Source organism: Carcharodon carcharias, chromosome 10, assembly GCF_017639515.1.
Source record: "Carcharodon carcharias isolate sCarCar2 chromosome 10, sCarCar2.pri, whole genome shotgun sequence".
NCBI classification, from domain to species: domain Eukaryota; kingdom Metazoa; phylum Chordata; class Chondrichthyes; order Lamniformes; family Lamnidae; genus Carcharodon; species Carcharodon carcharias.
This window is the reverse complement of record NC_054476.1, coordinates 68,852,082-68,876,838: the sequence shown is the minus strand read 5'-3', so window position 1 is coordinate 68,876,838 and position 24,757 is coordinate 68,852,082. Positions and strand designations below refer to the sequence as shown.

The 24,757-nt window shown below is 42.0% G+C and overlaps 1 protein-coding gene across 1 annotated transcript in view; it reads right to left on the bottom strand.

Annotated features, from left to right (window-relative positions):
• th (tyrosine hydroxylase) overlaps window positions 1-24,487 on the bottom strand; it is a 43,753-nt gene extending 19,266 nt beyond the window's left edge. Inside the window, exons 1-5 of the mRNA XM_041197582.1 lie at window positions 24,404-24,487; window positions 21,655-21,867; window positions 8,960-9,131; window positions 6,254-6,342; window positions 181-248 (exon numbers count right to left, since the gene is read on the bottom strand). Coding sequence (XP_041053516.1) covers window positions 181-248; window positions 6,254-6,342; window positions 8,960-9,131; window positions 21,655-21,867; window positions 24,404-24,487 — 626 coding nt within the window. The remainder of the gene's footprint in view (window positions 1-180; window positions 249-6,253; window positions 6,343-8,959; window positions 9,132-21,654; window positions 21,868-24,403) is intronic.
• Between the last annotated feature and the right edge of the window lie 270 nt (window positions 24,488-24,757).

The window sequence follows — 24,757 nt, the reverse complement described above, 5'->3', positions numbered from 1 at the left end:
TCGGCCAATTAAAAAGTTGGCAGGTCTCAGAAGTGGGACTTCCTGCCTAAGAGGGGTTGGAAGTACCACCTTAAACCAATTAACTTCCCTCTAAGCATTGGATCCTTGCAGGCCAAACTGTTGGAGTCGGGATCCCAGTGCTCCATTAGGTCCAGCCCTTAGAGTGTGCAATGAACTTACTGTTTATAATTTATTGCAATTTCTGCGATCTGCTTCCGTCGTTCCCTGTAGTTAACATCAGAGTATCCCTGTAGTTAATCATCAAAAATAAAAATGATATGAAACAAAGTGGGAGCATTACATTCCACAATCCAGTAAGGTGACAGAAATTATGTGAATCCTCTTCCCCAGTTGGAATAAAACATACTTCGGGTCATGTCTGGACATGCCCAGATTAACAGAGATTAATTGCTATGATTTGTCAACAGCTCTATTATCATTGTAACATATTACTAACAGGATGGTAGAAGGTAAACTAGATGGATCACTGTTTTCTTTTGTCCTTGGGTGACATTATGGGTGACTTCAATGAGGTGAAGTGCTCAGCACAGACACTTAATGTGACAGGCGTGCAGATCGGAGAACGAGATTTTGGTTTTACAGCTCTACCTCTGATCGGTATTCTTGTCCAGTGGGGCTCTACCCTGGGAGAGGATCTTTACTGAACTTAACAATTGGAGTTGATATTGACTTTTTCTCTTGCTGAAATGGTGTAAATTTGACAAAATCTTGATAGGGCTCTCTTTAGATAGTACGAAAGCTATTGAGATTAAAACCAGAAATGAATGTTAGCAATCTGTGGACAAATTATTTACATGTTGATATGACTTTAATGGGTCTAATATTTTAATGCAGGTCTTACCCAGTCATTTTAAATGGGTTGACAGTTTAATGGGAATTTCGTATCAGCATGATGAGCACTTGACTTTTAATTATCCACAATAATTTGTAGATCTATACTGTTATACCTGCAGGTATAATAGTTAGGTTTCATAAACACACTACCTCATTGAAGGAGAAAATCATTAAATAGAAGGATAAAATGTTGCTGCATGAAAACAGGCAATTTGATCAATGGTGTTTTTCTCCATGAGTCACATAGTCTAATTTCACTCTACTGCTTACTCCCCATAACCATTAATATTCCCTTTTATTCAAGCAACCATCAGATTCCTATACATTTCAGAAATGAAGAATTGACAATGATTTACAGTACAGAGAAAAACACCTTCTAACCAGTGGCTGCAGAAAGTTTGTTTTCTAACCCTTGTATTATTTTTCTCATGAACTCAAGTCTAATTTTTTGTTACTGTCTTGCCCACCAGTAGAAAGTCAAGTCACCTGTTAATCCTCTATACACTGATGCAGAATAACAACCTCTTCATAACTGTAACTCATCTCTTCACCTTTTCATTGCTTTTGCATCCTTCTAACAATGGGATGGTCAAACTTAAATGCAGGCTAACTGTGATCTTTCAAAAGTTAAACATTTCCTCTTTTCTTTCTAGGTATCCAGATACAAAACCAAAGATTCAATTTGCCTTTTTTATTGCAGTTTTACCCATTTGTGCTCTCTCCTTTAACGACTTTTGTACTTGCACACCAAATGTTCCTTCTCATTGAATTTTTTAATATATTATCATCTTATGCGTGTTTTCTTTATCTATTTTAAAATGCATGACCACATTCTTCTATATTGAGTTGCATCTAGCCAACTATCTAACTTCTCCTGCAATCTTTCACAGCCCTCAAGACAATTTGCGATATGCTCCCAAATTGGTGTCATCAGTGCTTTTTTATGTTGCTCCCTCAGTCCCTAAAGGTCAATTATGTGCAGAGGAAATCAGAGGGACCCCACACAAATAATGTCTGTGGTGCACCATTCATCTCATCTCTCCAATCCTTTTACCCTCTCATCCGCGGGGCCATATTTATTTTTAATTCCATGTTCCATTCTATTACCCTTTAGTCTATTACCAATACCATATTAAATGCTGTTTGAAAATCCACATACACACAGCTACTGCATTTACTGAATCTTGAGGACGTGCAATCTTCTGGGATGTGCTCCTTGCTCAGGCCCCTTTAAAAATCATCCCCTTTGAAGTTGGGTTTACAGTTTGGCATTTTCCATATACCTCAGACGTGATTATAAAACCAGACTGTCCAGTCCAAACCACAAGCAAATGCATGCACTTACAATATATGTGTAGAGCAAGACATTGGCTGCAGCCACAATAAACTGTGTGCACAGAAACAGATGTGAAGTACATGATGTACTTTGGTAGAATGTTGAGTCTGGGTAGAGTCCCATAAACTTTCTGAACTCTGCAGGGACGAAGCTGACAGTTTATAGGATTTTAGACCCTGTTTTGTAATTCAGTGAAAACAAATCATAAAAAGTTACGCTGGTCTTTTTGGCAGGCCCGTACTTTCAGGGTACACGATGGGGACCAGGCAGTGACCAAAACAAAACGAACTACTTGAATGATGGTGGACCACGTAATCCTCCATCCTAAAGGGGTACTGGGTTAAGCAGTGACTCAATGTTAAAAGATGATTTATTTTAAACAAACCACCATTTAAGCTGTGAGGGTATTTATAATTTATTGAGCCAGGTAGTTATTAAAAAGGGCTTCAAACTGTTAGATGTTGTGCTCTGATTTCATCGAGAGAGTGTGTGTGTGTGCGTGTGTGTGAGAACTTGCTTGATGTCAGATACAGCTGGTAGCAGCAGTTAATAGAAGCTGTTAAGTAGAATCCTTCCACAAACCCAGATTTGGAGGAGATGGTCAATCCCAGCCTACTTGCCATGTCTCCTGTGCCCAATATAAAAGAGCTTAAAGAGCTGGTAAGTTCTTCCTCTGTCTATCCACCTGGTAATATTAGTTTAACAAACTCTGGGTTTGAAATGTTAACTTATAAACCAAAAAGCCAAGAAATTGCCCCCACTAAAAATAAACAGAATTAAAACAGGGTCATTTGCCACATTATCCTCTGGGTACAGTTAAAAAGCAATTCACTCCTTTTATCCCCCATTCCCACCCCCCTGCTTCTTTCTAATTTTCTCTGCTTTTCTTCCTTATGTTTCTTTCCTCCCTTTCTCTAATTCTTTTTCTTAAGTGCTGTTTTCTCTTTCCCTCTCCATTTCTCCTTGGATCTTGGAATTCGTAAGGGGGTTCTCTTGATTGGGAGCTTTAGAGAGCTTGGGACTATTTTGAAGCCGCGACTATCTGGATCTTGAAAGTCCCATAGATGACTGCTGGGAAACCATTGCCCTCAAAGCTTGCTCTTACTTCTCCTGCTGGGGAGAAATGTTGTGAATGACTGCCATCGTCAGTGCAAATGTGAATGACTGCCATCGTCAGTGCAAGCGTGAACGACTGCCATCGTCAGTGCAAGCGTGAACGACTGCCATCGTCAGTGCAAATGTGAGTGACTGCCATCGTCAGTGCAAGCGTGAATGACTGCCATCGTCAGTGCAAAAATGAAGGCCAGGCCATTGCAATCACGTGTGTCAGTCTCTCACTAAATCTGAACCTTGAAAGGCAGAGCAGATTAAGAATTCTTGCAAATCCGTCCCGATCCATTAAAACACAAACGTATGGTAAAGCCCGACAGAATGTTCTCATGCATTAATATGACAAGTCATATCGCTATATACTGCGCTTAAATGAAACACACACTTTGGTGTGTCTGTCTTCTTGGCATTAAATGACAAATAGCTCGAGAAACCTGAAAATCAGGAAGTAGGAAATGGAGGAAGGTCAGGTTCATTCGTTCAGCCATCGCTTTATTATAATTTTCATTTCGGCACCTGCACAATGACAAATGAAGGAGCTGGTGAATGACAAAGGGGCATCACCCCCATGGAAAGTAGTTATATTTTGGCTATTAATGAACAGGCGCAATGGTCTCACTTGTACCACATAGATGTTGTATAATATCTGCAGAATGATCCTGCATCATCTGCTTGTGGTGTGACAACTGAGCAATAGCCATCTGAGACAATATCCTTTTGGCCGTTCGTGCTGGTGATTTTCCTGATTTCACATTGCGTCCTTTGTTGTCCTCTGCTGGCCATGTAGAGAAATGACTGAACAGTATAGCTTACAAATGTGTATGGTGGCAATAGAAACAACTTGCACAATGCAATTTTATCAGAAAAATTAACTTTTTAGTATACGTCATTACTATTATGCATTACAATTTTGGACTTTTAGGTGAGGATATTTCTGGGATATAATCCAACATTCAGACATGCCGAAAGTCAGGAGGCAGATATCCAAAGATAAGCTTCTGTTCCATTGCTTCCGCCAGCATGGAATATACAAATGAGGGCTAGAACATTGAGTTGAAAAACTGACTCAGGGCATAATCTTTAGATTGGCTAACACAAAATGCATTTTTATGTGTTCAGCTCACCCACATCTATGGGCAATAAGATCAGACAGGAAGTGCTGTAACTTAACTGCATCAGTTCTGATCAAAGGTCATCGACTTGAAACATTATTTGTTTCTTTTTCTACAGATGTTGCTGGACCTGCTGAATACTTCCAGCATTTTCTTTTTTTCTGTCAGATTTCCAACATGCAGTTATGCTCTTTCATTGTTGCATCAAAATTCTTAACATGAGGCACTGAATTTGTGCTCTTAATTGGTAATTTTTGAAGAAGACAAAGGATAGATGTGAAACAGATTCAGCTGTACTAGGGGTAGACTGCATATACCCATCCTTAACCATGCAGCTGTGTGCACAGATTCAGGGAATGTCCAATGACAATTGGTTTTGTAGGCACCACTTTTTCAGGGCAACAGTGCCACCTGCTGGTATCTTACCTGCACATGATAATGAAGCCGTGAAAGTGGCTATAACTGAACTTTGAAGTCTCCAGTTTCTTCCCAGCCATGACCAGTTGGTAGCACTCTTATCTCTGAGTCAGAAGTGCGGTACTGAGGGAGTGCTGCACTGTCAAAAGTGCTGCCTTTTGGATGAGAGGTTAAGCTGATGCTTCGTCTACCTTTTCAGGTGGATGTAAAAGATCCCATGCACAATTCTGAAGAAGAGCAGGGGAGCCCTCCCTGGGAACCAGGCCAATATCCCTCAACCAACACCACAGTAGATTATCTAGCTGTTTGAGGGAGCTTGCTGTGCTTAAATAGGCTGCCACATTTCTTACACTACAATAGTGACTACACTTTGGAAGCATTCATTGGATGTGAAGAGGTTTGGGAGATCCTGAGCATGAGAAGAGCGCTATATAAATTTTTCTTAAGTTTAAATATTAAGTTTTCCTTTACTTTTTCTTTTTTCCCAGCTATGCCAGGGTACATTTACAACTACATCAATTTGCAGTATTATTCATCTCCATCCCTGCTGATTATCAACAAGAGCCTGAGCTGGCTATCCAACTTCACCACACTGCCACATTTTCTAAAGTATAGGTGGTTACTGATGGCACCACGTGGCCATCTGGGCAGCTGGTTTCTACTCCTCCACTGCCACTGCCACTTGCCATCCTCTCCTCCTCACAAAAGTGCTACTCCCTCAAGCTCCCTAACTGAATTCTCCAGGGCAGTGTGCACTGTGCTGGTGCAGAAAGATGGATGCAGAGTGATGTGAGTCACACCTCTAGGCCTACAATGACAGCAAAAGAACCAATGTTTGAATGCTTGCTGTAGTGCAGGCTTTTCCACTTTAAGATACTGAATGTGACGTATCTTCTTTCATGACTTTCCGCCAGAGGAAGCACCACACAATGGTTCTGCCACTTCATTGCCAGAAGTGTAAAATTTCCCCTTTGATCCAGAGCTCCTGAGAAGCGTCTGCTCCAGAGATACCATGATGTAAAGTAGTAAGCAGCAAACAGTACTTGGCTATTCATGGTTGGGCAGAACTGAACTGCATTATGCTGAGAGAAGTTCTACACAAAATGTAGAATCCTATCTGAAGCAGCAGTGCTAAAGCATACAGCATGAAAGGAAGGTGAGAGATGGCCAGTAAAGAATACATCTATCTCTTTTCACAACATGCGATAACTGTTTGGCAGTTTGTTTTTAATTGTGGCAGAGATGACAGAAGAAAAATGTTTTACATAAAATTTACAGTCATTTGGCCCAACTAGTCTATGCAGGTGTTTATGCTCCACATGAACCCTCTCCCACCCTGTTTATCCATCCCTTTGCATTGAAATTGCTTGGTTGATCTCCATCTGCCCAGAAGGATCCCTTCGAATAAACTCTCACAACTTACCGGGTGATCAAGATCCAGATCTGGGTCATAATTTGTAACTAATTGATGGCATCTGTCCAAATCTGATAACTTTTTTGGAAACCAATGAACTAGAGGCAAAAATAGAGACAAAATGCAAAAAACAGATAAATAGCTGTAACATCTCAGTGCATTGAGAAGTCCTGTGCTGTAGGAACCCGAGTATTATTAAGGGCAATTGCTTTACGCAGAGCCAGGAATGGAGAGAATAATTCTGCAGTATTTTAAATGAAAATCCAGCATGATAAATAGAGGCAATAAACAAGGGAGAGGTAGTATAGCATTTCACCAGTTTATACCTCCAGCAAAACTGCCTGTCTCAATGAACGTCCCATAAGGAATGCAGTGGGTTCTGACTCAATGAGTCATGGAGTGAATGTAATTATCAGCAACATCAGAGGCACGGCAGTTATTTAATGTTGTTTAATCCTTTTCTTGGTGCAACTGCAAAATCCATGCTAAGCATAAGCTCTGCTCGGGGGCATGAGGATAGAAGGGAAGGATTGCTATCTAGTTCTTTTCAGTATCTCAGTTTTCCAATATGCTATATAAATATTTAGAAGTGTGGGAGCTTGGAGCATTTATTGGAAGATGCATATTGATTGGAATCGTATATTATATAGTATAATGTAGAGCATTTATTCTAAATAGTATAATTGAAAGAATATATATATTATGCACATAAAGAATCTATATTTAATGCTGCTTAAAAGCTAAAAAAAAATCAAACAAATGAAATAAACTATTGCATGACATAAAGCATAAGAAATGCCTGGCAGTGTGGCAGCTCAGTTGGTAGCATTCTCATCTGAGTTGAAAGGGCTGTGATCAAGCCCTAGTCCAGGATTTGAGTCCATAAACTATGGTGACATTGCAGTGCAATGCTGAGGGAGTGCTGCACTGTCAATGGATGGAGTCCCAATATGCCTGTTCTAAGTGGGAAAGTAAAGATCCCATATTATTTGAGGAAGAATGAGGCTTACCCTAGGTCACCTGGATAACGTTCTTCCTTCAATTAACAGCAAAAACAGATTAATTTGGAATTCATCTGGTTGCTGCTTGTGGGCCATTGTCCCACTCACTGACCAGAACACTACACCACAATTCATGTGAAGCATGTGTGTGAAGCACCCTATGACATTCTTGAGAGTCACAATGAAGCATTGCATCATTACAATTTGTTTAAAGACATAATTAACATTACAGTTCTCATTGTTCCAGTTTATGATCAGACCATCAGGTCAATTGCTGTCTGCATCTCACCGACAGCCATAATGACTACTGCCTAATTTAAGCACCATACTCAAAAAGTGCAGTAATGCTACTGTCTGAGGCTGTTTTTTAAAAACTCTCTGATTTTCTTTCTGATTTTCTCCTTTTGCCACTCCTGGCTTGAAGGTGGTCATTCAAGCTGGGATGTAGTTCCACAGGTGCACAGTTGGATTGTTTTTAAACAAATGTGAGAGTTTCACTAATGGCTTGGTGGAAAATAAAGCACCTAATGTGATCAGACTTGGCACCCTAGTTGACACTGAAATGACCTTCCAACCTCATGTCCATCACCTAAGCCATTTACATCTACCTCTATAAAATCATCCATCACTGCCTTTAATTCAGCTCATCTGTTGCTGAAACCCTCAGCCTTGTCTTTGTTGCCTCTAATCTTGACTCTTCCAATTCACTCCAGGCTGGCCTTCCATTTACCACCCTCCATAAACTCGAGCTCATTCAAGTCTGCTACCCACATCCTAACTCGCAACAACTCCTGTTCAACCATCAGTTCTGTCCCTGCTGACCTATATTGGCTCCCAGACCAGCACTGCCTTAATTTTAAAATTCTCCTCCTTGTTTTCCTTGTGCTCTCTCTGTCACTGTAATTTCCTCCTGCCACATATCACTCTGAGATATCTGAGCTGCTTTAATTCTGGCCTCTTGCTTTTTCCCAATTTTAGTCACTCCCCCACTGGCAGTCATGCTTTTAGCAGCTTAGATGTAAACTCTGGAATTCCCTCTCTAAACCTCTCCACCTCTCATTGCTCCTTTAGGACTCTCCTTAAGATCTATTTCTGTGACCAGGTCACCCATCCTAATATCTCCTTATGTGCGTTGGTGTAAATGCTGATGGATTACTCCCCTGTGAGGTGCATTGGAGGATTTTGCAAAATTAAAGGTATCATATAAATGCATGTTGTTGGTACCGAGTCCTGAGGGTCATAAAGGACCGGATTAATCCCTGGTCTCCGCTGAGTTAGCTGATCTCACCTGGGACAACAGACAAGGTTCAGAGCCACTTTCAGCTCGGAAGGGTAGAAAAAATCACCCAGGCTTCCTGCTCATGATTGATATCCTGTTGCCACACCCACGCCTTCCCCTGCAATATCCTGTTGGATTTGATTGGACTCAGCTACGATACCAACTGTTAAGTCTCACAATAGCCAAATGGGAAAGTGTCCTGGGGCAGTCAGTAACCATGGAACTGTATGCCAGCATGATACAACTCCTTCAGCAGAGGAGGAAATTGTGGAGGATGCAGGAAAATTGAATGAAGATCCACAAAGAAATGGGTTCAGTATAGAGCATGACTGGGTAATCGTCGATGCTATTCACTGAAGACTAAAAGTAGTGGGGTTGAACTGCTGAAGAGAAAACGCACAATGGTCAGACAGAGTTAAAGGTTATCATTCTTACATTTCTCTTCTTTTGTTGTTTTTACATCTTCAGCAACTCTTTTCAAGGAACTGACCAAGGTGCTGATATCTGAACTGTTTGTTTCACAACGGATGAAGAATTCTAATACTTCTTTATCTTTAGATTTCCTGGACGACCTTGTTTCAATGTGGTGTATCTTAGCTTCGAAAGTCTATATAAAAGGATGAGGAAAAATCATATTTAAACAAACAGAGCAACATCCCATAATTACATTAGAAAACCCAGAATAAGAAAAGGTTACTTTGCATATTGAACCTAATCCATTCAGATCCCATGTCAGCTTATTCTATTTCAGAGTCTTCTTCCCACTACTCTCCTACCTTAGGTAACACAGAGTTCCTTCCAAAATTACTTTGAAAGTAAACAGTGATGATATCTCTATAACCATTGATCCCATACTCTGCATAGGTCAGTCCAGCTGCCTCTTAAAGGTACTCCAAATTGACCCTGTTCAGCAACCCTCTCTGGAAGCTTGGTCCACATATCCAATATTAAAGATTATTTTTTAACCTCTAACCTTGCCTGAGGTTTGTGGGTTTCATATTGTTGTCCTCTAGTCCTAGGTTTATTGTCCCAGTTACGTAGTTTTTACTCCATCCTGATGCCTTTCATTCAACTGGAGACCTGTATAATGTGTTTTCAGTCTTTTCCACGGTGACTTAAGCCTTTCTTCATAAATTAGTTCCCAAAACCTGGAATCACCTGGGTCATTCTTCTCTGAACCTTACTGATGGATCTATATCTTTTCTGAAGGTAGGGTGAGCAAAACTTCACAGAATACTCCATAACTGGTTTCATCAACGGCAAAGTCAAAAGTGATCTGAACACGAACAGACTTGTCAAGAGACATTTTTGTGAAAGCACGCAAACTTTTTCTCAAATATAGCTGTTTTTTTAACTATTTTGATGGATTTTCAACTTATATCACCATGGATTATCTCAACAAATCTCTTTAATTTTCAAATTAGTGACTATCCTATGATATCGCTCATGATCAAATAATATGCTATGTTATAAGTATAGGAGTGTTACACGATGGGTTTCAATTTTTTGGTCAGCATGAAGTAATAGCACTTGTAAAAGCCCATCTGGCTCACTGATGTCCTTTAGGGAAGGAAATCTGCCATCTTTACCCAATCTGGCCACATGTGACTCCAGCAGACTTAGCAGTATGCGGGGCTTTAAATGGCCAAGCAAGCCACTTAATTGTCTTAAGTACAGTTAGCAATGGGCAAGAAAGGTTGGCCTTGTAAGTGACACCCACATTCTGTGAATGACCAATCTAATGCACAATGTTAATACACTTCTGCTAGTATAGTTGTGCATCTCTTTTAGACTACAAAGTGTATTTCTGTTAAGTAAACACTGAAATGGTATTATTCAATGATCAATTACTATGCAGAATGGAGACCGGAACTTGGCCTTTACATGTAAGAAGACCTGTGGAAATTGTAGCTCTGTAAGCTCTGTTCCTGGAGCATTTTTACTTCAAAATGTCAACCTTTGAGTTTTTTGTAGGTTTTCCAATTGTGATGCAGGAATTTACATGAGACAACATGTGACAGACATAGGTAAGGTTTTCATGCTATAGATAGGCAGGCATTCCTTTTGCAGGATATTGTGTGTGGCTGAAGTTGTGTGGGTACAATGAAGTACTTTGAAGCACCCAGCAAGGTACCAAAAACAGCAATGAGATGATGACTAGATAATCTGCTTTTTAGTGACATTGATTGAAGGACAAATATTGGCCAAGACACTTGTGAGAACTCCTTTCCTCTTCTTTGAATAGAGTCATGGGATCTTTTACACCTGCCTGAAAGGCAAATGAAGTCTCTTCACATCTCATCCAAATGTTAGCAGAGATCTTGTGCTTAAGTGGGACTTAAATCCACAACCCTCTGACTCAAAGATACGAGTGCTACATCTGAGCCACAACTGATAGTTGTAATTTGCTCCAATCCATTGAATGTGACATCACAAGTGCAGCACTGGCAGTGTGATATGATGAACAAAATATGAGTCAGGTAAAATGTTTTGATGGGTAAATGGATGGAGGCGAAATATGCTTTTGGTGATTCTTTAGAAGTGTTTTTTTAAAACCCTCACATTTAGCATAGCATTGTGATGAATACTATATACCGACAGGTAAAGCACAATATACATAAGCCAGTATTCTCAGTGAGATGTCTGGAAGACATCTGAATGCACTGCGGCAAAGTTTTATAAGTTTAGAGCCAGTGCCTGAATCCTGAAAATGTGATTATAACTTCCAAATCACTCTGGGATATGTATCTGGGATATAGATTCTGAATCTGTAAGGGTGGATCTGCTCAGGATTTGAATGAATATTGCTTTTGCTGACAGCCACTATCACTGATCACTAACCAGTCAAGATGGTCAAGGTAACACCAATGCCACAGGATTACCAATGTCAATATGCTCAATGCAAGGGTTTTGCCATCACTAGTGTTTACCCTCCATTATCAAAAGAACTGTGGGTATTGGTCACCTGCTAGTGTCCTAAAATTGTGGTTGTTTTTCATGTGAGAACTATTTGATCCCAAGGGGCATTGTGGCTGATCCAATCCTGCCCTCACCTGCCATTTAGCCATGTGCACTTTCCGGTGGGGGTTGCTCACCCATGATCAAGAGTTGGGTTTCTTCCTCTCCCCTCGGGCTGCTGAGACCATTGTGCTGTCCAAGTTGCTCTCCTGGCTGAAATTAGCCAGTGCAGCAAATATTGTGGAGTTTTACGGGCTCTGAAGCATTATGTGGTGTGTTTAAACACCATACCATAAACCAGCAAAACCTTGAGAAGCACTTTAGTGCATTACAGGTTCTTATAGGACTTCCAGACACCATTTATCAACTGCATAATAATGTACTTTGTACACAGAAAAACAGGAGCCCAATAAACTATATTTGAAAAGTTTGCACTGCTTCAGCACTTAAGATCAAACATCATAATAGGTCAAACATCATAATCAGTTTTAAGACCGTTTTTTATGTTATCTTGTTTTCACATAATCATGTTGCTCAGTTCATGTTCCATAAACCCAAGATTGCAAGAAACAGGAGCAGGAGTAGGACACACAACCACTGAGACTGCTCTGCCATTCAATAAGATCATGACTGAAATTTTACATAATCCCACTTTCCCAACTTATCCCCATACTCCTTGATTCCCCAAGTATCCAAGGACAGAATTTTATGGCCCTGTTGTGTTGGGGGTGGGGCTGTAAAATGTGGCAAGCTGTCCAAAAGTCCATTGACTTTGGCAGGGCCATAAAATCCTGCTAGCATAAAATTCCGCCCCAAAAATCTATGGATCTCAGATTGAATAACCTCATTGACTGAGTATTCATAGCTCTCTGAGGCACTCCCTATTTTCTGCCAGTTAACCAATCCTCAATCTATGTTAACATATTACCCCCAAACCTATAAACCCTAACCTTGTATAACAAACTCATGTGACAGCTTGTTGAATATCCTCTGGAAATTCAAATATACTACATTCACTGCTTTCACCTCATTGATTCTTAGAAAGTGATACAAGAACACAAGAAATAGGAGCAGGAGTAGACCACATGGCCCATCAAACCTATTCCACCATTCAATACGATTGTGCCTGATCTTGGGCTTCCCATCTGCTCCCCATAACCCTTAATTCCTGACAGACCAAAAATCTGTCTATCCCCGCCTTAAATATATTCAATGGTGGAGCATCTACAACCTCTGGAGTAGAGAATTCCAGATATTCACAACTCTTTGACTGAAGTATCATCTCAGTCCTAAACGATTGGTCCCTCATCCTGAGAGTGTGCCCCTCGTGTTTTGGAATCCCCAACCAAAGGAAACAATCTCTCAGCATCCATCCTATCAAGCCCCTCCAGAATTTTTCAGGTCTGACAGCATCTGTGGATAGAGAAACAGAGTTAATGTATTGGCTCTGTATGGACCCTTCTTCAGAGCTTTGAGGAAAGGTCATACAGACTCGAAAAATTAACTCTGTTTCTCTCTCCACATATACTGTCAGACCTGCTGAGTTTTACCAGCATTTTCTGTTTTTATTTCAGATTTCCAGCATCCAAAGTATTTTGCTTTTACCCTTCAGAATTTTGTATGTTTCAATGAGATCACCTCTCATTCTTCTAAACTCCTGAGAACACAAGCCCATTTTACTCAGCTTCTCATCTTAGGAGAATCTCCTCATCCCAGGGACCAATCTAGTGAACCTTCGCTGTACAGCCTCCAATGCAAGTATATCCTTTCTTAACTGTGATCATTTCATTTTATTAAAAAAACAAGAATCTGGGAGGGATCAGAAACCCATAAGTTCAGTTTTGGGATTCTGCTGCTATTGATACTCAGGTTAAATTGTTGCTGGGTGAGAGTGTGAAGATGAAGTTGTTATATGTGCCGTTGAAAGCTTTGGCTGAAATGTCTTCAAATCATTTGCAACTACCTGAGATTTTATATTTTATTCTTAAACATTTGTAGAAATATACTAAAGCTACACCTTTGTAAAGTGAGTTAACATGCATTATTCCAGATGCTGACTAATACACTTACTATTTTTTTCCAGTATTCACAGTATCTCATTTTTATTGCCATTGTAAAGATGGTTTGGCAGCTGCCTCACTATCTTGAATGGATACTCTATTTTATGAACATGCAGACAGGGCAGAGGGTTCCCTTGCTGATTTTAAATGGTTTGAAATTTACAACATTCCCACCACTTTTTTGCCAAGTTTTTGTCCATGATATCTATTCCTAAAATGGCTCCATGGGCACGAACAATATTGTGGCACTTTACCCAAATAGCCATTTTCTTTATACAAGGCTAGACAATGAGTTCTAGATTTTACAGTCCCCTTCTGCTGATTTTTTTTGGGTGAACTGGGGCAAGGATAGACAGATATTTGCTGAGATAAATACTGTGCATTGCCTCTGCTTCTGTGCACAGTATTCACCCCAACCCATCCAACCTACACCCCCCATTTTCTGCTGACCGGGAGTGGTGACACAGAAAGCGACATTTTGGATCGGATGCAGCCTTCTGAGTTCAGCGGAGGGGCTGAAGAACATGTTTGGGGGAATCAAAGCCCGTGCAAGCATTTGCAGTATGCTGCCTTGCACAGATTGAAAATGAAGCAGTAAGTTGTTTTGAAAATGAATGATCTGTAATCACCACCCTGAAAGACTCCCTCACCCACCCCACCACACACTCCCTTCCAACACACACACACAAACACACACACACACACACCCCCCCCCCCCCCCCCCCCCCCCCCCACCCCCCACCCCCTCCACTGGCGAATTCCTCAGAATGCATCTTAATAGTGTGAATAGCCTCTGAGGCCAAATCTTCAGCTGGGGTCAAAGATACATCTCTATGCTGAGTGGAAGTCCCTTCAGAAATGCACCTCAATCAAAGGGGACCAGATACCCTTGAACTGAGTGCCAATGGGCTATTTATCCGACTAAGCACAGGCAGTTAATCAGGGAAGAATGTGCTAAAACAATAACTGACTTCAATGATTTGAATCCCCTCAATTCATCTACATCATCAGGAAAAATAAGTTGTAAATTCACATATTGACATAATTGACCAAATGTGATGCCATATCTCAATTCTATTTCTGTATGTTTGGTATTCAGCAACCCACCCTTGTTAAAGTCGCTTGTTCAATCAATTTAGATGGGGAAAAAACCTGACATTGAATATTAAATTATCCTTCTGTGTGACTACAATAATGTAAGGCTGGTTTCTGGCTATATCCCCAGAGGCTGTACTTTAGCATACAAATACTATTATACCTGAATCTCTTTTATCAATTTATTTGTTTTGCCAGAAGGGGCCTTGAAATGAATGCTGCAACCTCACATATCACTCATGTGGGGCTGCAGATCTTTGATCCATTCTTAAGCCAATTACTCTAATGCGAAACAGTGTATCACCGTCAGTGCATCTGCACACAGGTCTGGCTTTTTATAACTTTTATTTTCTTAGAAATACACACTCTTCTTCCTGCCTGCATCCTCACAATGTCTAAATGAAGATTCACTGTAGTGATTCTTACTCCAATCTATTCTGCCCCAAGACCTTTAAACTATAGGACCCTCAATCTACCCTTCCCCTTGTAATCATTTAAAGCCCAGCTTGGCTTCCTAATTCACTTCTATTTTTTACACTTTTGGCTAGGTTATGCAGTCCAGCCTATCACTTTAGGGTTATCAGTCCCAAAGTAGTGCACTGTTGCAAAGCAAACCCTTCCACAGAATCTTTGGCTGGAAATTCCTCCTGTGGTTCTCCCAATTGGCCATTGTAATTTTGGCAAAGGGTCTTGTTTATCTATCTGAGCTTTTCGCCAAAGATACGGTGATTGATCAGGATAGATCATCCCTTTCCTTTACCCTCCTTGAAGAAATCCAGCACTTATTTATCTTTCTCATGGCAGGACCATTTCCACTATGATCAGAAAAGAAACTCAAACCTCTTGTGAAGATGTTAGGAAGCAATTTTGAAGGAGTGATACCTTAAAAAGGGTCAGTTAGCTTAGGTGGCCAGAATATGGTGCAGACTAATGACAACAGTGCAAGTTCAATCTCCGTACCAGCTGCGAAAGCTCTTCGGGCCAGCCTCCTTGCCTTGTGCTTTGTGATATTAAGGGCTAGAACCACTGCATTCCATGTGGTGTAGTACATCCACATTGCTAGTGGGAAGGTGTTCCAGAATTCTGACCCAGCAACAGTGAAGGAGCGCCGATATATTTCCAAGTCAAGATATTGAATGACTTGAAGGGGAACTTGCAGGTGGCGGTGTTCCCATGCATTTGCTGCTTTGGTCCTATGAGTCGGTAAAAGTCATTGGTTTGCAAGGTCTGTCGAAGGAGCCTTTGCAAGTTGCTGAAGTGCATCTGGTAGATGGTACAAACTGCTGCCACTGAGTATCAGTGATCTGAATGTTTAAGGTAGTGGATGGGGAGACAGTCCAGCAGGCGGCTTTGTCCTAGATGGAAATTCTTGAATTTTGTTGGAGCTCCATTCATCCAGGCAACTGGAGAGTATTCCAACATACTCCTGACTTGTGCCTTGTAGATAGTGGACAAGCTTTGGGAAGTCAGGAGATGAGTTACATCCTGTAGAATTCCCAGCGTCTAACCTGCTCTTGCAGCTACAATGTTTATACAGCTGGTCCAGTTCAGTTTTTGGTCAATGTTAAACCCCAAGTTGTCGATGGTAGCAGAATCAGCAATGGTAACACCACTGAACGTCAAGAGGAGATGGTAAGATTCTCTTTTATTGGAGATGGTCATTGCCTGGCTTTTTTGTTGTGCAAGTGTTACTGGCCACTTAACAGCCCAAGCCTGAATGTTGTCCAAGTCTTGCTACATTTAGGCATGGACTGCTTCAGTACCTCTGGAGTTGTGAATGGTACTGAATATAGAGAGAAGATCAGAGATAAAGCAGCCGAAGATGGTCGGGATGGGAACAATTATGTCCTGGGGCTGAAATGATTGGCTTCCAACAACCGCAACCTTCTTCCTTTGTGCTAGGTATGACTCCAACCAGTGGACAATTGTCCCTCAGATTCTCATTGAATTCAATTTTACCAGGGTTCCTTGATGTCAAGGGTAGTCACTCTCACCTCACCTCTGGAGTCCAGCTATTTTGTCCATGTTTGGACCAAGGCTGTATTGAGGTCAGGAATTGAGCAGCCCTGGCAGAACTCAAACTGAGCATCAGTGAGCAGGCTTTTAATGAGTAATACTTGATAACACTGTCAATGACATCTTCCATCACATTGCTGATGATGGAGAGTAGACTGGGACCAGTAATTGGCCACATTGATTTGTCCTGCTTTTTGTGGACAGGACGTACTTGGACAAGTTCCACATTGTTGGTTAGATGCAAATATTTTATCTCTACTGGAACAGCTTGGCTAGGGACGTAGCTAGTTCTGGAGCACAAGTCTTTAGTACTACAGGTGGGATGTTGTCAGGGCCCTTAGCCTTTGCTGTTTCCAGTGCCTTCAGTGTTTCTTGACATCATGTCGAGTGAATTGTCTGAAGACTGACAGATGTGATGTTGGGAACCTCTGGAGGAGGCGGTTATGGATCATCCACTTGGTACTTCTGCCTGAAAGTGGTTGCAAATGCTTCAGCCTTGACTTTTGCACTGATCTGCCGGGGCGCCCCATCATTGAGGATGGGGATATCTGTGAATTCAGTTAGTTATTTAATTCTCCACCACCAGTCATGATGTAGAGCTTTGGCCCAATCTGTTAGTACTGGAATTGTCTGGCTATTGTCCAAAGTTAAATATTCTCCCAATGACTGTTGCTGAGGTATGCTTCTATTGTTATTGAGTACACTCCTGCACATCATTCAAGTAGCCACTACTCATGTTTCATCCTAAAAAATTAGTGCTAACAAGTTCTTCTATTGACATGGGCACCTCAATACAGCCTCAACTAATGTTCATTCACGTGCTCCTCCAGCAGCAGTTGCTGCATAGGGAGCAGAACAATGGACGCCATTTCACTCCTCAGTCCCTGAATTTCTGAGACCAACTGTAACCCTTGAAGACTGTCACAGATGAAATCAACTAACGCAGCACAGACTGTGAAAATCATGTACTGATGCTCTTTTCTACTGTGCTGTAGCTTAATGCGCCCACAATTTCCACACAGTGAACTAATGTGCTTAACTCTGATGTCAGGGTAAATGATACTGTATTAATAAGAAGTTAGATTAATAAGGATCTTGCTGCACACATCACCCAGTCACCTAAAGATCGTGCTAATAGATGGTCAATTGTCAGAAAATAGAATATGTCTTGAGGGAGAAGAGAGGGGAAAAATATAAATATTAATTCAAAAATAAGGATTTTGCCTCCTCATGAAGATTGAAGGAGGTCCCATTGTAGTTCCTGGATAAGATTGAGGCCTTCTATAAATATCTGTTGGGACCAAACTGTAGGGAGATGAAACTGCAAGAAAACCTATTCCCTTCACTAAAATAATGCAGCACTGCTCTTGGAGGCTGCCACCACCTTGGTCCATGGAAGTGGCAATAACACAGGAAAATCTGCTAAAGTTGTCTGCCCTGTCCTCCCCCTATGACCAATTACATGCAGCAGGTGAGGAAAAAGGGATGGGTGATGATCACTGTAAGAGTGGGAGAGAGAAATACGGATTGGGCATTGAGGTGGTGGTACATCTCGTTACCTGCATTTTCCTTCAGGCCTTACCGTATCCGATATCGGTCAGGATTATGGAGCAGAATGCCTGCAAACTGCTTATTCACTGTTTGATGCACTGCTTTTTCTGTAGTCCAGGTATAATAATGACCAGGGTAACATGTTTATTGCAAGGCTTGTAGGGTTCCCAATTAAATCTCCTGGGAACCTGGCCAGCAGAAAAATCTACAACACTTGTCCACTTAGTTCAGGACAGAACAAACTACTGAGCAGGTATACTTGTATAAATTCATTCTGTGAAACAGAAATATGGTAAAAACTAAATTGATAATTTACAATGCATAAACTAGCAAGTATTCGCTTAGATGTTATCATCAGTTTAGAGATAGATGGGGTAGGAATTATATTGCTCCCATTGTGCAGATGTAATGGGGCATAATTTTTGGACGAAAGTCCTGTGCCCCATAGATGCCCAAGAAACATTCAAGCCAAAATTACTTGCAAACTTGTGAAAAGATCCAGGAAAAAATGCATCTGGATTTCTTTTCATTCCAGGCTCAATACTGCACTGGTAGCTGTCTTTGGGGCATAGAACATTGATCTAAAAGTTGAATTCCACCACTTCTGTAAAGCAGGAGCAAAATAATCCAATTTCTAAACCCTCCTCCCCCACTCTGCCCCTCCTAACATTGATGATAACACCTAAGCAACTATTTGTTACACATAGAGATGCAATCAACATAACTAAGGAATAACCACCCGCCTTACAAGTGCGGAGTTGAATCAGATACCTCTTGCACACATTGAAGATTTAAAGCTGAGGCTGCAAAGTACAATTTAGAAGGAGCAAACCCAGTTTTATACAGCAGGCTACCCTTGGTTCAACAACTCATTGCAAGTGTCATGAGAGAACTCCAGACTTAACTCTCAACAGCTAAAGTTGAAATCTCCTGAAAGCATAGATAGGAATTGATACAGGTTCTGTCAAATCATTAAGGCCAAACTTTATGGCACTTGCCCACTTTGTAAATCTAGTTTAGACTGCACTGGGTGCCGAGTTCATGAGAAGTCCTCCCTAGTACTGCTGTATTCCAGAGTATCATTGTGATCTGATTCTGAAGTTAGATTATGGCTGTGCAGTATTGTGCTGCAGCTCAGTGTTACATTTACAGTATTCACACCTTTATATAAAACTATTGCTAACCAGAATGCTCTTTGTTAAAATATAACTTTATTATTAAAAACTAACATCTAACTCTATTAGGAATTTGGCCTGGTGGTATAGTAAAGTAGGAAAACTTAGAAATAGGTCACAGTATAGAAAAGATGCCAAGGTAATAGGACCATGGGAAAATCATATGAAAAGTTTTATTTAAAAAGCTTACTTGCAGTAAAAAGCAGACACCTTGAAACTGTGTGGGAATTGCTTGTGCATGGAAAAAACACAGGATTGGAATATCTAGGCCCATCTAAAAGATAAACCTTGGAGCCTTGAGATAAGAGACAGTCGAACAAAAGATAGATGTGTAAAGTATTATGTGATGGTACCATGCTCACAAGAGAGATACCTGCTTGGTCAAAGAAAATATGTTTGAAGGTAGGGTTGAAGATGATTGGGGTGAGGGCGGGTTTAATTGGATATGATAAATGAGTGCCTCCTGATCAGATTAGCACAGTGAAGAAAACTAGAAACCAAGATAAGAACAAACAAGCCATGGGAGATGAAGAGAGGGGAACAGAGAAGAGCCTGAAGACCAAAAGCTGCAAGAGAAGTCATCATGAGCTCCCCATCCAGTCTTAATGTGGGGAGCATACGCACCCCACCCCCCACCATTGGGCTGTAAATTACAACCTGAGTTTATTGCTATTGTTTACCTCAGAACTTAATAAACTTGTTCTGACTTTATCTGTAAGCCAGTTCCACGGCTGAACTTTTTTGCCAGTCCGTTCCCACAACATTTATGGGTTCAAAGATGATGGCCCAGCTCTTCCAATCAGGATCGAAAACCCTATTTCCAACCCTGATCAGACAAAAAAATACACACTTACCTTCCTCCAATTTTTCTGGCCAATCTTCCGATGGAGGATCCTGTGGAGCTGACTTAGTGGAGCAAAGCTCGGAGGGGCAGTGGAGAGAATCCGTGCAGGCACTACACCCTCTTTTTATAGCATTAGCTGCCGTATTCCAGTACGTAAAGAGTTTATATGTCCCAAAGCTACGGAGAAAAGGCGGGTAGAGTGGGTGAGGTAAGTCGGTAAGGGTGGAGGGTGGGTGAGGGGTAGGCTGGATGAGATAAGTGGGTAAGAGGATAAGGTGGCAAGGGGGTAGGATGGCAAGGTAGCAGGTAGGTGAGTTGGGTTAGTGCGTGAAATGGGTAGGGCAGCAGGTGGCTGAGTAGGTAGGTGGGTCGGGGTAGTAGGGTCAGGTCAGGAGGGGTAGTCAGGTTGGGGCTGAGGGAGTCGGAGAGTCAGGGGAGAGTCGAGGGGTGAGGAGGCAGTTAGGAAGTCAGGGGTGAGTCAGGGATCAGGGTTTAGTCGGTGGTGGGGGTCAGTATGAGGGATGGGAGGGAGGTTCAGTTCAGCAGTTATCCAAGAGTTCGACTACGATTTTTGTGTCTAACATTCCCTGGGTATCTATCCAGGTAAGTATATCCAAACTGTCGTAAGTCTCCGACTCAAACTCAAAGTTATAGATTTTTTCCGCGGGTCGGTGGAGTCGGGGAATTGCCCACTGGAAGTTCAAACTTCCCAGGAAATTCCCATTGCATTGGGACTTCCAAGGGCATCGAGGGTTATGTCCGGTCTCCGACTACCCGGAGGCCTGGAGAACATTAACTCCAAAACAGCCGGGGCGACATGTGACTTAAGCAACACTGAGAGACTAACCCTCCGCCAGCAGGAGTGAGCACCGGGCCGTAAACACACCTCTTAAAGGTGCCCAAACCTTGGGGAACTTTCTCAGCGGACTTCTCAGTGTTTTTAACAGAAGGTGAGCAATCTCACCGGCACTTTCTTCATTTTGATTAACAGCAGATTGTTGTTGTGTTTGGGAATATTATGCACAAACAAACGCGACTTCGAGCAAAATCGACTTTATTACTGCAAGAGCACCACGAACTCCCTCAGCTGATCATTCGGAAGACTTTCCCGCTCTTTCCAAGTCAGCCTTTTGCCTGTAGAGTCGCCACCACCTGGGCGTGTGGGGAACTGCAGCCCGCTGCGTGAAGACAGCGGCGAGCCTTTCACTCAGGGGCTCAGTACAGGTATCAGAGCTGAAACCAGAGTACTATTGTACCTTTCAGTTTCCCGCCTCAGCTTCTGAGTAGTGGTTTAAGAGTTTAGGAGACTGCGATCTTGGGTTCACTCGAGCCCCAGCCTGGGCAATTTAAGCGTTTGAGTCATACCTGATATCAACCGTGTTTTTCTGGTTCATTCATTTCACACAATGGTCAATCTGGGGCATGAATTACCTCAAACACTTTCAGGATGCGGGAGAGTGAAGAGTTCTTGTTGCAGCGGAGAGTAAAGAATAAGTTGACCATGGCCCTGCCATCCTTCTCCTCGAAGACCAGTTGCTCCCCGGGATCCGCCGACTCGGCGGCGGCAGCGGCAGCGGCGGCGGCTTCTCTCTCCTTCCGAGCATCTTCGATCAGCGACTGTCTGCGCCCGATGAAATGGGGGGACTGTCAACCGGCAAACAAACATGAAACAGGGTCAGATTGAAGCCAGCTGGACAGAGTCCAGTCTAAAAGGAATCAACGGGGGTATGGCGGGGGTGGGGGGGGGGGGTGTAGGATCCAGACTCAGAGGTGGAAAGGCAGGAATAAGAGGATCAGCGGGAGAAATATACGTGTTTATATATATATATATATACACACACACACAGAGGAAAAGAGGAATCCGAATGAGAATCAAAGAGAAGAATGAATAGTGAGAATAAAATCACTGTGTAAAATAGAGAATAAAATAGAGAGAAATAGAGCGAGAGAAGAAAGCTACACAAAGAGAGAAAGAAAAAGGATCAGAGAAACAACAGTGCCAAAAAAGGTGATTTGTGAGATCAGAGAGAAAGGGGAGCAGGAGTAAAAAGAGAGGGGAATCGGAAAGGCAGGGATTACAGTGTCAAGTCAACGGCAAACAGAAATCAAAGAGACAACGAACAGAATGAAAATAGAGCAATTAAAGAAAAAGAGATACAGCAAAGGAATATGAAACTGAATTAGAGAGAGGATCAGAGAGAGAGATTTCAGAGTAAGAAAGTGATAAGTGGGGAAACACTGATGGAGATCACACGGACACAGATACACAAACAAAATCAACCAGGGGATCCGTGAAAGACAGAGGAATCACTGTGTGAGCCAGGTGAGAGAATAGACACAATGAAGAGTCTGAAGGGCGGGTCAGATAGACCGACCGATGTGAAACCTTCACCATGTTTCTCTCTCCACATCTGCTGCCCGACCTGTTGAGTGTTTCTAACATTTGTTATTTTTAATTCAGATTGCTAATCGTGAATTACTTACGAGTAACAGCCACGTACAGCGAAGGAGTCGTGTTGGTTAAAGATAAACTGAGTGATCGATGGTGATTTCTAGACGCGGGGGTGTGGGGAGTGTAGATGTTTCCCTTTTTGGTTCGTGATTCAAAATAAAATCATGGAATCATTCTTATACAAAATGGAATAAGATCTTGCACCGATGTCATGTTCTGTTCCCGTAACATTGGGTGTCGGAATAGCATTAGGAAGCTGTACCCACCGCCTTGTGTTTAAACACAGACTCAGACCACAGTCAGTGGGCACTACCCACTACATTGAGCAATGGGCAAAGGGTTGATGCTACTGTTCAGCAGCACATCGTGGAGAGCGGCGAGAAGGGGCTGCGTTTGAACAAAACCTGTCAGCTTTGTTGATTTTTACATTCCAGTTCCTCAGGAACTTCCATGTTAAATTGAAAGCTTTACGCTCTCCATGTCCTATTTGGTTTTTTTTGGAATCGCATTATCTGTTGAACTGGACCCATTGCCAATGGGCAGCCCGAGTTCTTCATTGAGATAAATGAGTTAGGGAGGTAGGGAAGGGAGGGACTGGGGTGTGTGTTGGAGTTGGTGTGACTCCGACGCCCACTCGATTACACAAAGAGAAACCATCATCTTCCAAAACTATATGAAGAAGCAAATACATAATCCCAAAGAGAAAATGCATATCTTTCAGCTTCTAGTTGGTTGAATGACGACTGCCTGGCCACTGGACTAACCGCTTGGGTGTGCCAAAATAACTCTAACTGCATCTAATTGAAATTAACTCCGTTATTTAAAAAGAAAACACCGTTAGATCCTTAAAGTTCTAACTTCACAGTAAGCTCAGCATTACACCAAGTCACTCTGATTAAAACCCGACCCTACAATAAACCAAAAAATACTGGAAACAGTTCCAGGTCCGACTGCATTTGTGGATAGAGAAACAGAATTAACGTTTCAGGTCAATGACCTTCCTGATAGATGTGACAATTCGGAACTGAGCGCAATTTCTTCAGTAAATGTTATTTCACCCTATGGGTTTTATATAGAATAGCTCAGACCGCGCCTGTCTGTATTCTAACCAGAAGGTTAAATTAGCACCAAGGGTTTTAAAGCAATGTGAATAGATTCTGCCCTGTCATTTGACTTGAGATGCGACCGCGTCCTGGGCTTCCGTGGACCGCGCCGCTGTTATCATTTCCGTACGGCACGGAGTTAAAATAAACTCCAGGTCATCCTGTCCACTCCTTCACCTTCACTCTTGTGGGCGCGGTGTTTCAGATTGGAGTTTCTATCAGTGAAAATTACATGCCAACTTTCAACAGAAGGAATTGCTTGATCAAGCAGATCTTGTCAGTTCAAGGTGAGGTTTGCAGGATGTGTAGTGATTCTCTTTAATTCGAATTGAACACGAATAACTGCCATAAATGTTTAACCTTTTTAATTTGGTAAAAGACGAAATATTTTAACCCACAGAATGGTTTAACCCGGTAGGATACCGAATTCTCGAGGATTTGCTTATTTTTTGTATATCTAAAGTTCATGGATAAAATCTTTCACCTCTACAAATCCACTGAGTGTACAGACGGCGGGGGAGGGAGCCGCGAATATAAGCAATGCGCGCAGACTGATCCCAGGATGAGACCGGATGCAATCAGTATTTGTAACAAGAGAATAAGAAAGTGGGGATAGGAATCTCACCGTCACTGCCTCGACTTGTTTGGAATCCAACTCCGAAACTGCCCTGCGGAACCCCTTGGCTGACGAGGAACTCGAAGTGGGCATCATTGAACTGAAGGGGGGCTGCAAGTTCGCCAACTTGTGACCGGAGCCGCTTCCCCTCCGCTCCTATTTATACAGGAGCTGCCTCTTCTTCCTTACGTCAACGGCTCTCATTTACTTATCTGACACCCTATCGCGTCCAGTTATTGGATTTCTGAATGTCGAACATCTGTTCCCCACCACCCCCATCCGCCGCCCCTTTCACACAAAGCAAGGAAGTGAATCGGGAGAGTTTCTTGGAGAAGTTTCTCCATGTGAATGACAACGACATAG